Here is a 14,257-nt window from a genome sequence, read left to right on the forward strand (position 1 = left end):
AAGGAAGCATATATCAGGTTTAGACAGCAGAAATTAAGTGATTCTCTAGAAGATAATATCTCTATGACTCTAAGAGTATAAAGCAGTTGGAGTACATTTTAAAAAGGATATCAAGAGGGCCAAAAAAGGGGACATGAGATAGCTTTGGCAAATAGGGTTAAGGAGAATTCTAAAAGGATATTACAAATACATTAAGGACAAAAGGGTAACTAGGGAGGGAATAGGGCTCTTAAAGATTAACGTTTCGGGCAAAAGCCCTTTCCTGATGAAGGGCTTTTGCCCGAAACGTTGATTTCGCTGCTCGTTGGATGCTGCCTGAACTGCTGTGCTCTTCCAGCACCACTAATCCAGTGTTTGATTTTCAGCATCTGCAGTCATTGTTTTTGCCCTTAAAGATTAGCAAGGCCACCTGTGTGTGGAACTGCAGGAAATGGTGGAGATATGAAATGATAATTTTGCATTAAGGTTTACTGTGAAGAAGGATTTGGAAGATAGAGAACCAGGGGTTTAAATTGTGACATCTTGAAAATATCATTATTAGAGAGGAGGAGGTGCTGAATATCTGAAAACACATAAAAGTGGATAAATCCCCAGGACCTGATCAGGTGTACCCTAGAACTCTGTGGGAAGTGAGAGAAGTGATTGCTGGGCCCCTTGCTAAGATATTTGTCTCAGCGATACTCACAGGTGAGGTGCCGGAAGACTGGAGGTTGGCTAACATGGTGCCACTATTTAAGAAAGATGGTAAGGAAAAGCCAAGGAACTATAGACCAGTGAGCCTGATATCAGTGGTGGGCAAGGTGTTGGATGGAAACCTGACAGACAGGATTTATATGTATTTGGAAAGGCAAGAACTGATTAGGGAATAGTCAACATTGCTTTGTGCGTGGGAAATTGTATCTCACAAGTTTTTTGAAGAAGTAATGAAGAGGATTGATGAGGGTAGAGTAATGGATGTGATCTGTATGGACTTCAGTAAGGTGTTCAACAAGGTTCCTCATGGTAGCCTGGTTTTCAAAGTTAGGTCACAGGGAATAGAGGGAGAACTAGCCATTTGGATACAGAACTGGCTCAAAGGTAGAAGGCAGAGGTTGGTGGTGGAGGGTTGCTTTTCAAACTGGAGGCCTGTGACCAGTGGTGTACCATAAGAATTGATGCTAGGTCCACTGCTTTTCACCATTTATATAAATGATTTGGATATGAACATCAGAGGTATAGTTAATAAGTTTGCAGATGACACCAAAATTGGAGGTGTAGTGGTCAGTGAAGAAGGTTACCTCAGAGTATAATGGGCTCTTGATCAGATGGGCCAATGGGCTGAAGAGTGGCAGATGGAGTTTAATTTAGATAAATGTGAGGTGTTGAATTTTGGAAGGTCAAATCAAGGCAGGACTTATATACTTAATGATAACATTCTGGGCAGTATTGCTGAACAAAGAGACCTTGGATTGCTGATTCATAGTTCCTTGAAAATGGAGTCACAGGTAGATAGGATAGTGAAGAAGCTGTTTGGTATGCTTGCCTTTATTGGTCAGAGTATAGGAGTTGGGAGGTCATGTTGTGGCTATACAGGACACTGGTTAAGCCACTATTGGAAACTGCGTGCAATTATGGTCTCCCTGCTATAGGAAGGATGTTGTGGAACTTTAAAGGGTCCAGAAAAGATTTACAAGGATGTTGCCAGGGTTGGAGGGTTTGGGGTTATTTTAACTGGAATTTCAGAGGCTGAGGGGTGACCTTATAGGGGTTTATAAAATCCTGTAAATAGACAAATGGGTAAATAGACAAGGCCCAAACTAGAGGGCATAGGTTTAAAGTGAGAGGTGAAAGATTTAAAATGGACCTAAGGAGCAACGTTTTCAAGCAGGGAATGGTGCGTATGTGGAATGAGCTGCCAGACAAAGTGGTGGAGGCTAGTACAAATACAACATTTAAAAGGCATCTGGATGGGTACATGAATAGAAAGGGTTTAGAGAGGTAAGAGTCAAATGCTGGCAAATGCAACAAGATTTATTTAGGGTATCTGGTCGGCATGAACAAGTTGGACCGAAGGGTCTGTTTCTGTGCTGTACATCTTTATGACTCTATGACTCTATAACCAGTGTGAGAGAAATGGGCTTGGATTCATGAGGCACTGAACACAGCATTGGGGAAATTGTGAACTGTCCTGCAGCTAGAAGACTTGAAACTATGGGGTTCAGATGTATAATTCTTTCAAGTTTGCTTTACAAGTAGACAGAGTGGTTAAGAAGGCGTTTAGTATGCTTGCCTTCATTGCCCAGACCTGTGAGTAGAAGAGTTGGAAAGTCATGTTGAGGACATTGGTGAGGCTTCTTCTGGAATACGGTGTGCAGTTCTGTTCGTCCTGCCATAGCAAGTATATTATCAAATTGGAGAGGGTTCAGAAAAGATTTCCCAGGATGTTGGCAGGAATGGAGGGATTGATTTATAAAAATAACCCTTCGGTCCAACCAGTCAATACTGAACATAATCCCAAACCAAACCGTGGTATGCCTGCTCCTGGCCAATATTACTCCAAACCTTTCCCATTTATATACTTATCCAAATGTCTTTCAAACGTTGTAATTGTACCCACACTCACCACTTCCTCAAGAAGTTCATTCCATGTGTGAACCACACTCTGTGTAAAATCCTTGTACCTCATGCCTTTTTTTAAAATCTCTCTCCTCTCACCTTAAAATGTGTCCCCTTGTCTTGAAATCTCTCATCCTATGGAAAAGACAACTACTTTGAACTCCACCTATACCCCTCATTATTTTGTAAACTTTCTAAGGTCACCTCTCAACCTCCTACGTTCCAGTGAAAAACATCCTGGCCTATCCAACCTTTCTTTATAACTCAAACCTTCCACACCCGGCAACATCCTGGTAAATCTCTTCTGAATCCTCTTGAGCTTGATAACATCCTTCCTAGGAGATTGAGGGATGACCTTATAGAGGTTTATAAAATCATGAGGGGCATAGATAAGGTGTATAGCAAGGGTCTTTTCTCCAAGATGGGGTAGTTCAAAACGAGGGGGGCATATTTTTTAAGGTGAGAGGGGAAAATTTTGAAATGGACACAAGAGGCAATGTCTTTACACAGAAAAGTGATTTATATGTGGAATGAGGAATGTGGAATGTGTGTGGTATGTGGAATGGCAGAGGAAGTGGTGGATGCTGTTACAGTTAGAGCGTTTAAAAGATATTTGGATAAGTCCATGAATAGGAAAGGTTTGGAGGGATATGGGCCAAACACAGGCAGGTGAGTCTAGTTTAGTTTGGGAACGTGTTTGGACCGAAGGGTCTGTGTCCATGTTATATGACTCATTGACTATACTTTTGACAAGAATGAAATCATGAAGCTAGGTGGCCAATTAAGATTGAGAGAAAAAGAAAGTGCAGAATTTTAAACAGTTATTTTTCAGGAATGACATGGAGAGTAATTCTCAGTGTTTGTTGATAAAAATGAATCAAATGTGAGTAAGCAGTTAATGAAAGGAGATTGATATAATTCCAATGTATTGGGTTATTTTAAGTGGATGGAAGAAGACAGATTTTATTGTGGGTAAATACATGAAACAGTGTAATATTAGTCCAGAGGATTATCTTGGGAGTCTAAATGTTGAACTCAGAAGTGTGATTACACGCTTTAGTGAGTACAATAAAAAACATGATTCAGGCCTATGGTATGACTAGTTTCACAGAAATGGTGGACCCAGATTAGTTTACTCTGCCTGAATTTTCAGAGTTGGAGAGCTAGAATATACAACAAGTTTGACACAAAACTAGAAACTAAGCAAGGTTTTTCTACCCTCACACACGAGGAAATGTGAAACAGACTCCCAGCATGAACTTATTTTATATAATCTTAACAAATATCTGGTATGAGACACGACTAACCTTTTCGAAATAGATCCCAATACAGATGCTCAAATGTTCTGCAGAATATGATTCATGCTTTGTGGTGGTCAAGGTTACTGTCGTAGCCAGGGTATTAGATTGTTTTCATACTATGCATTTTGATTTTCAGTCTATATAGTGGAGTCACCTGTTGAATAGAATTGTTATTTCAGAGGCTTCCCTTAGGAGGTTGTGTGGATGGATCCATCATGATTCGTTAAATGAATGGGCACACTGTGCTAAATGGTGTTCATTACTCATCGACTTTCAGCTTTTATTGCTCTCTATTCTCCAATTATAAGTTTCTTAGTCTCATGCCTCATACAGTTCAGCTTTGCTCCTGCAGAAGTAATCATTTGATTTAGTGCAATAGGTCAACAATTTCTGGAGATTTTATTCCACACTGAGGTGAGATTCCGGACATTTCTAATGTTCAGTTAATCATTGCTGCTTCAGGGAGATTGAGAAATAACACTTTGTTATTAAAAATCCATGGTCTTAAAATTAAATCCTTACAATAAGCTGTCAAAGATTGATTGATTACTTTCATCGATACTTGAAAAAGGAATTGGGTTTGAGGGCCTTGACTTAAAGTGGAAAATGTTTGGACTGATGACCTAACCTGCTGTTAAAAATCACACAACACCAGGTTATAGTCCAACAGGTTTAATTGGAAGCACTAGCTTTCAGTTCAGAAATGCTCTTGACGTATGGTAGTGTGGCTAGTCCTTTGGGTTGTGGCATGTCCTCGTTCCATTGTCCATACATCAGGAGCATTTCCGAACTGACAGCCAGACTACTGCAACCACTAGGACTCATAACAGCACACAAACCAACAGCCAGTCTCAGACAACAACTCACCAGAACGAAGGACCCGATACCCAGCATTAGCAAAACAAATGTAGTGTACAAAATCCCATGCAAGGACTGCACAAAACACTACATAGGACAAACAGGAAGACAGCTAACGATCCGCATCCATGAACACCAACTAGCCACGAAACGACACGACCAGCTATCTTAGTAGCCACACACACAGATGACAAGCAACATGAATTCGACTGGGACAACACTACCATTATAGGGCAAGCCAAACAGAGAACAGCCAGGGAATTCCTAGAGGCATGGCACTCATCCACAGACTCTAACAACAAACACATCGACCTGGACCCAATATACCGGCCACTACAGCGGACAGCTGGAACTGACAACTGGAAGCAGCAGAGACAAGCTGCTATAAATGCCGGAGGAAACAGCACAGAAGCGCTTCACAGGAGGCTCCCAAGCACTGAGGATGTCACCTAGACAGGGGACGAAACGTTTGCAAGACAAATTCCCAGCTTGGCGAACAGAACCACAACACCTTTGAAATTGTCTCTTGTCTTTGAAAAATTCCTGAAAAATAAAGAACTTGCATTTTACTTTGTTTTGCTCCTACCTTGCAGGATGACCTCGAGTAGTTTTGATGTATTGAAACTGTAAAAATTAATTTGCCCCTCCCTGTCTTTGAATAATGACAAGGGATCTTTTGCATTTGTAAGAATTAATGAAATTTTTAAAAATGCTAACACTCTTGACAATGAAATGTCAACTTAAATGATGTATTCACATGCAGTGTTCTTAGTCAAACTATCTACAGCTGCCACAATGACCTTCCCTCCATTAACATGGATAGGATAAATAGACAAAGTCTTTTCCCTGAGGTGGGGGAGTCCAGAACTAGAGGGCATAGGTTTAAGGTGAGAGGGGAAAGATATTAAAGAGATCTAAGGGTCAACTTTTTCATGCAGAGGGTGGTACGTGTATGGAATGAGCAGCCAGAGGAAGTGGTGGAGGCTGGTACATTTGCAACATTTAAAAGGCATCTGGATGGGTATATGAATAGGAAAAGTTTGGAGGGATATTGGCCAGATGCTGGCAGGTGGGACTAGGTTGGCTTGGGATATCTAGTCACCACGGGCAAGTTGGACCGAAGGGTCTGTTTCCGTGCTGTACATCTCTATGACATGATTATGAAAGGTCAAAAGTGTGGATGTTTTCTTGTGGTTGCACTGTGAATGCTCAGATGCTGAAATAGCACATGTTCAATGCAGCAAGACTTGGACAAACATTAAAGGTTGGATGGATATGTGGCAAAGAATATTTGTGTCAATGATCATCAATGGTAGGCAATGATCATCTCCAACAAGAGAGCATCTAATCAGAGATTTGACCAAAAAAGTGACTTTTTTTTTGCTTGAGTTGCCTACTCTGAACGTCCTAGGGATATCTATTTATGTGGTGGTGATGGGGCAATTACCTGAACTGGACCAGACACACATTATGGATACAGGAACAGATTAGGGGTTGAATATTCTGCAGTAAATAACTCAGCTTCTGACCAATCAAAGCTTTTTCGGCATCTGTAAGTCACAGGTCAGGAAAGTGGTGGAATAGTTCCTCACTTGCCTAGATAGGTGTGGCTCCAATATGCTTCGCACTGACCAAGACAAAGCAGTCTGCTTGATTGACACCTCATCTACTGCCTTCCATCACTGGTGAAAATTAATTGAAGTGTGTACCATCTATAAAGTGTGCTGAAGTTACTCTTTAAAGCTTTTTTGACAGTGCCTTCCAAATTCATGACTCCTTCTGCTGAGAAATAGGATAAGGATTTCAGGTGCATGGGAATGCTACCACCCTGCCACTGTCCCTCCAAGCCCCACACAATCCTGCCTTGAAACTATATCATTTTTCCTTCACTGTCACTGGGTGAAAACCCAAGACCTCCCTCCATATTAGCACGGAGGAGAACTGGCACCACACGGACTACAGTCGGTCAAAAGGTGCCCCATCACCACCACCTTGACGTAAATAGATATGATCAATAAATACTGGATTTGCCAGTGGTACACACATCTCATGAATGAACAAACATCAACTTTCTGGAATCGGACTTAATCTTCAGAACCGGTAACAGAAATACAGATAGCCAAACTTGACATCAATATTAGAGCTTAAAAATGTGTTGCTGGAAAAGCGCAGCAGGTCAGGCAGCATCAAAGGAGCAGGAGAATCGACGTTTCAGGCATAAGCCCTTCTTCAGGAATCAGGACTTCTGCGAATCCTCTTGCAAGGATGCCTTCCTTGAAGAAGCTCTCCTCCTCCCTCTACAAGGATCTCAGTGAGTCCCTCTCTCACTGCACCCCCCAGGTAATCTCCTCTGCCCTGAAGCTCTTCAGCTACGTACTCAGAAGGGCTTATGCCCGAAACGTCGATTCTCCTGCTCCTTTGATGCTGCCTGACCTGCTGCGCTTTTCCAGCAACACATTTTTAAGCTCTGATCTCCAACATCTGCAGTCCTCACTTTCCCCTAGTTGACATCAATATTAACCACATAACACCAGGTTATAGTCCAACAGGTTTATCTGAAAGTGCAAGCTTTCAGAATGCTGCTCCTTCAGCTGGTGCAGTGCTCCAAAAGCTAGTGCTTCCAAATAAACCTGTTGGACTACAACCTGGTGTTGTGTGATTTTTAAGTTTGTCCACCGGAATCCAACACCGGCACCTCTACATCATCAATATTAATATAATTGTCAGTGGGAAAAATACACAAATGTAAAATATATAAAGAAACATTGCAAGTGGATGTGGAAGAAACAGGCTTAATGGATTAATAACCTTTTTTTTGTTCCTTGTTCTCTTGTAAAATACTTTGTGGTGTTAGGAAATGATCTAGTTTTCAAATGGATACTTCTGGGTAAAGGATAGAGGTGTAATTTCCTGAACTAAGCAGAACTGGATGAAAGCAGGATGGTCTGGAATGCATTATGCCATTGTCCTGTTGAGGCGAGCACTGTGAAGTATGTGGACACGACTGTTCCACTACATGTTGTGAATATTTATGAACTGAATATTTTTTCTGTCCCAACCGTGAATCACTGTGAGATTTTGATGCAGACCTCCAGAATATGTTGGATGTTGTTTTTGATTTTCTCTTTGGCAATCAAAGGACAATCACAAGGAGAACTTGGTTTCATGTTTAATAGCAGATAGGCCAAAAAACACGACTGAGAACTGTCGACCAGCAAGAGTGATCTTTAAGTGTCAAAGCTAAGGAACCTTTTTGAATAGTTTCAGTCAACAGATGCTTCAGGAACAATTCAGACACACCCTCTTATTAAACATACATTGGTTAGAATGAGTGTTAACAATGAGGTAATGACACTGAGGTGTGTCATGGTGTGCATTTACTATTCGATGTAAAGATTAAGTCATATATCTGGCACATAAGGGTATTCCCGATTGAGACTATGGAAAGGGCAAAAACCCACTAAGAAATCCTTGCTGAGTAGAGACGTCCAAGTTGTATGCTACATGAAAAACAGTATACTGAAGAAATCTGGTGTACTTGTCATATCTTCTGAGTGACTCGAAGTGATCCTGTGCCTCTGAGGACAGAATTAAAAAATTACAATTAAATCTGAAAGAATCTTATAAGCTACTGTTGTCAAACCAGTTTAGCAACGACAAACTACTATTTGGAACCAAGTCCAAGACTACAGATGTTGCAATTTTTTTGAAAGAGCTGGGCTAATTTGTTTATCTGGTCACCAATGAACACATTTCTTGGTTTCTAAGTTTTTATGACCCAGGTATAGAATTTTAATTTAAAAAAAATACCCTTGGCTTTCAAAGAGGTTTTTCATTAGTTTTCTGCCCATCTCTTTGCAGCAAGAGAGCAGTTTTGGTGCTACAGAATGAGCAGCTTTATCCTCAGAGGCGCTCATATACCAGTGAAGATGAGGCGTGGAAATCCTTCCTAGAAAATCCTCTGACTGCTGCCACCAAGGCCATGATGAGCATCAATGGAGATGATGATAGTGCTGCAGCTTTGGGTTTACTGTATGATTATTACAAGGTATGTAATCCCTGCAGATGAAATCCACAATTCTGAGATTCTCCCAGATATCACATCTGAATCTTAAAGTTAAAAATCACACAACACCAGGTTGTAGTCCAACAGGTTTAATTGGAAGCACACTAGCTTTTGGAGCGTCGTTCCGAAAGCTAGTGTGCTTCCAAGTAAACCTTTTGGACTATAACCTGGTGTTGTGTGATTTTTAACTTTGTACACCCCAGTCCAACACTGGCATCTCCAAATCCTGAATCTTAAAAGATGCTTAAGAGCAGTACACAGGATTGGTTAGATTCTAATTCAGTTTGTGCTGAAACAAAAGAATGTTGCTTACCTTGTGAGTTTCCCTTTCTGTGTTATTCACCATGTCTGAAAACTGATTCTGAAATAATTCTGCGGATATGAGTGAGTGAATATAAATGCAGTTGTCTGACTTACTTACTGTATTTTTACAGAAATGATAGGATGAATGTGAAGTTGATTTGAGCCACATGGGAAGAGAATTGTTGTTCAACTTAAGTTTATTAAAGAAGGACATAACACGGGTTGACAATTGAGATCTTTGTGCAAACTGACTAAAACCACCCTGGCTTGAGTTGCTGACGACAACTGTACATTGCAATTCAGTACTTGGCATTTGGTGGCAGACATCAGCTACTCACAGAATCTATGTGTTTTGATTGCTGCCAACAAAATACTGTTCATAACAATTTGATACCGAGCATCTAAATACTTCTCTTGTTAGGTTCCCAGAGAGAAGAGGACAATACCACCAGAGAAAAATTCCAGTACTGACCCTGAGCACAATAAAAGGTAAGTGTTTTATAACTGTTGACATGTGCTTAGAACCATAGAAGATCATTCATCCCACACTGTCTGTTGGCTCTTTGGGAGAGTTGTCCAATTAGTTCAACTTTCCCACTTTCCCCAAAGCCTACAAAGTTTTACTTTTTCAAATACACAATCAATACATTTTCAATGTGGCTATGAGTCTGGTTCAGTCACTTCTTCCGGTAACACAGTTATGACTTAATAAAACAGAAAATCTTGATTTTCTCTCTGGCTCATTTGTAAATTAGCTTAAAAATGTGTCCTCTGGTTACTGATCTTTCCTGCTCACTTGAAGAAACCTTGTCTCTTTATTTGCTCTTTCAATACCATCCATAATTTTAAATCAGAGAAAGTTTTAAGTACGGTTGCAGAAGCTCCGATCCAAATGTCCAAATACCAGAGCTGTCTGAAAGATTTTACAGCATGCATCAATTTTAACTGAGCAAAATTTAAACAAAACCTTGCCTGGACAGTTTGGTTAAGCAAACTGTATTAGTGTGGTTTGTCTCCAGAGTAGTTAATGGTTTGCTGCTTTATGGATCACTGTACCTGATGCTCCAAATAAATCCTAATCCCTCTTGAAGCAAATGGCCCATGACTTGAACCACCTGATCCACAAACTGGCAATACCTGAAACTGAACATAGCCTTGGTCTCAAGGTTGTTACATTGAAGCACAGTACAATTACTGTTTGAGCTTAGTCAATAATTGTTGCTTGCCTACTTAACCATTGGTTCTTTCAGAACTGAATTTAATATCCTAAATATTTTCCACTGGCAATCAGGAAAGACTCCAATCCCATTTTTCCTTCCCTTTCCAAAGAGCCATACTTGTTGCATGAACTACCTGCAACAGACCTGATCACCCAAATGTGTCAGTCTGAAGCACCATGTCTGAACTACAGGAACTCCAGCCCTTTATACTGACAGGTATAAGCTATCATCCCACCAAGTTAATCTGCAAACACTGATGCTGAGTTGAAACCTGGTCTAACAAGGTTCCAACCATTCTTGTTGGAACAGCCCTGGATTCTTGGAGCTGCTATTTTCACCTGTTCATGTAAAAGGTCTGTGAGAACAAATCATCAGTACCCCAAACGCTCCACACAAAATGCAAAGATTTTTTTGTTTAATCAAAGAAAGGAACCCAATCATTGACACAAAATCTGAACTTTGTGAAAGCTACAATTACTTAGCTTGATTAATTTAGGCGAATAACACTTAAGGGATTGCTCAGTTAAGGAGATGGTGTTTCTTTTTTATGGATGCTGTAAACCCCATAGTTTTTCTGTCTGAGTGATGCAAAGGGATGTCCAACAGAAAGTGAAGCCTGAGTGTAATTACTTTATTGTTGGATGTTGTGCTGTCTCTGTAATTAAAAGAGGACAGCTGATTCCATATTTTAGTGAGTTAGTTCATATTCCAACAACTCAAACTTTTTAATTTTATGCAGAATGTGTCATTCAGACAATATTGATGTGGCTAGAAGAAATAGAGACTTGCAGATGCTGGAGATCAGAGTCGAGAGTGTGGTGCTGGAAAAGCACAGCAGGTCAGGCAGCATCCAAGGACCCCTGGCTTATGCTTGAAATGTTGATTCTTCTGCTCCTTGGATGCTGCCTGACCAGCTGTGCTTTTCCAGCACCACACTCTCAAATATTGATACGGCTGTCTGTCACATGTTTTTCCCAAATTTTAACTTTGAATTTTGCATTAACTTCCAATGTTACAGTATAATGGCAAGTGATCTGATTTTTTTTACCTTACTGCAAGAGTTAATCACTTTCCTAATGTGAATTATTTGGGTTTAAGCTATACTGGTATTATTGAAATTTAGTAAGTATAGAAATGCCCCAAAATTTGACTATTGATGTTCCGAAATATCCATTCATTAAAAAGAAAGATATAAATATCTTGTTCCCTTTTGTGCTTATCTGAGAGCAGTTTCTGTGCCATGCAATAGTTTCTTATGCACTTGGGTGATACAATCTATGGAACCAACAGACATGATGGGCTGAATCACACTTTGTTGTTCTTGAAGAATTGGAAATTGTTAAAACATATAATGACCACACTATTCTTTGAACATGTTTGACCAGCAGTCCAGGGAAACGTGCTACAAAATAATGAATTCAGGTTCCAAATAATTACCATACTGACTGGGATCTTATGAGCATGTTTTATTCCTTTTTTATGTAATAGTTTTAAAAATTTCTTTCCGTTTTGTTTTGCTCATTGGAAGATTGCTAACCCCCATGCATCTCCCTCGCACTAGAAGGGGAGTGCGGTCAGGGATGCTGTCTTCTACACAGCCAGCTTCAATGCTGCTCTATGATCGTCCAGAAGGAGCCACAATTCAAACAGGGTAAGTCGGCAGTATTGGGTTTTTAAAATATTTCCTTCCTTTGATTATATAATGACTATTATTATTGATTCAGAGAGTCATAAAGCATGGAAACAGACCATTTGGTACAACCACTCTGTGCCTACCATGTCCCCAAACTAAACAAGACCTGCCTACTACTTGGCCCACTTCCCTTCAAACCTATTCATGAACTTATCCAAATATCTTTTAAATGGTAATTCTACCAAGCAGCCTACTTAACAATGAACAAACTTCTCAAAATGCCTTAGACAGGTTTGAGTACCATCAGCCTTTAGATTTGAACCATCAAATCTTTCTTTTTTATTATTCATTCATGGGATGAAAGCATCACTGACTAGGCCATCATTTATTTCCCATCCTTAATTGCCCAGAGGACAGTAAAGAGTCAACCACGTTGCTATGGGTCTGGAGTTATATGTAGGCCAGACCGAGTAAGGAAGGCAGTTTCCTTCCGTAAAGAACATTAGTGAACCAAGTGGGTTTTTCTGACAATGGACAATGAATTTATGATAATCATTAGACTCTTAATTCAATTTTTTAAAAATTAAATTCAAAGTTCACCTTCTGCAAAGGTGTGACTCAAACGCGGGTCTCCAGAAGATTATCTTGCTTTCTGGGTTAACAGTCCAGCGATAATACCATTAGGCCATTGCCTCCCCACTGAAGTGCTGTTACGGAAACATGCTTTATCTGTCAAAGTTCAAGTTTCATTTAAATTAATATAGTCAGTCTCTAGTAATACCAGCATAAGATTTTCAAAGAAATGCTAAACTAAATTGAGATATTTTACATATGCTTATGCTATTGAAGAAAATTAAACATGACAATTTTTTCATTGCAGTGTAAACTAATCCTTTCTTTCCGGAGTATTTCTTGTTCTGGAATAGTGGTGTGGTCACATTCTTGGGCTAGCTGATTTGTCAGGGTAGTTTTAATGCTGCCTGAAATTTTGGAAAACTGATGTAATTAAGAGTTTGAGAGTGATCTTTCTAAAGTTACTTCATGGCAACTCATTTTTTTTATTTACTGGCATAGCAGGTTTTAGGTATCAGAAAATAAAATGCAACTATTTCATTAAAATTTATATTCAATTCACCATATTCCTGCCCTGAATGTTTTAATTTTTATGAATTCTGTCAGAAAGAAAGAGAGAGAGATTTCTATGTCCTGCAGCACTGCGAAATAGGCGTACTAGACAATGAGATTTAATTAAACAGAGATTAGAATTATGAGAATGGGGAAATGTAAATAGAGTTGAAATGGATCCTTGGTACAGCTTAAATTAGTTGATAAGGGTCCAAAATTTAGGGACAATGGTGGAAATCAACCAGGCTTCCTGCTCCTAAAAACTATTTATAATTGAGCTGGAGTATGCATGTGGAAGAACATCAAGGTGTACAGAAACAGGACTAGCCAACTTGAAGCTGATGAGAATCATGGAGGAGTGGAAAGAAACACCAGATGAAGTCACACATAGTACAAGTTAAGATGATGTGGTTGTCGGAGGTTGGTCACCTCAATTCAATCACATCACAGCAGGATTTCCTCCAGCATTGTCCCAGGCCCAACTACTTCATCAGTGCCATACCTTCCTTCATAAGGTCAGAGTGGAATGTTCACTGATGATTGGAGAATGATTAACACCACTCATTCAGTTGCTGAAGCAGTCCATGTCTATATGCACAAAACCTCGGCTAAATTCAGGCTTGGATAGATAAATGCCAAGTAACATTAATACCACACAAGTACCAGGCAATTAGCATGTCCAACAAGAGAGAATCTAACCAATGCCCCATGACATTCAATGATATTTTCATTACTGAATCCCCCAGTATCAACTGGGTTATACTTGACTAGAAATTGCACTGCACAAGTCATATAAATATTGTGGCTACAAGAGCAGGTCAGAGGTTAAGAGTTGTGTAGTAAATAACTCCTCTCTTGACTCCACAAAATTTGCCCCCTATCCGCAAAGCAAAAGTCAGTGTGATGGAATATTACTCACTTGTCTGGATGAGTACAGCTCCAACAAGATTCAAGGACCTTAACTTCATCCAGGATAAAGCAGCATACTTGACTGTACCCCATTCACTTGCTGCAACGTTCACTTGACACACAGTGGTAGCAGTGTGTACCGTCTACAAGATGATCTGTAACAAATCACAACAAGTCCTCCGAAAGCATGTTTCAAGCCTGTGGGCTTTATCACCTGGAACACAAGGGCAGCAGATGCATGGAATAT

The 14,257-nt window shown here is 40.0% G+C and overlaps 1 protein-coding gene across 3 annotated transcripts in view; it reads left to right on the forward strand.

The window, feature by feature from the left end:
• grhl1 (grainyhead-like transcription factor 1) overlaps positions 1-14,257 on the forward strand; it is a 120,377-nt gene that overhangs the window by 19,447 nt on the left and 86,673 nt on the right. For all 3 annotated transcript variants that reach the window (XM_072561595.1, XM_072561614.1, XM_072561604.1), the window contains exons 2-4: positions 8,616-8,802; positions 9,545-9,612; positions 11,872-11,994. In XM_072561595.1, coding sequence (XP_072417696.1) covers positions 8,616-8,802; positions 9,545-9,612; positions 11,872-11,994 — 378 coding nt within the window. The remainder of the gene's footprint in view (positions 1-8,615; positions 8,803-9,544; positions 9,613-11,871; positions 11,995-14,257) is intronic.

Source organism: Chiloscyllium punctatum, chromosome 3 (genome assembly GCF_047496795.1).
Source record: "Chiloscyllium punctatum isolate Juve2018m chromosome 3, sChiPun1.3, whole genome shotgun sequence".
NCBI classification, from domain to species: Eukaryota; Metazoa; Chordata; class Chondrichthyes; order Orectolobiformes; family Hemiscylliidae; genus Chiloscyllium; species Chiloscyllium punctatum.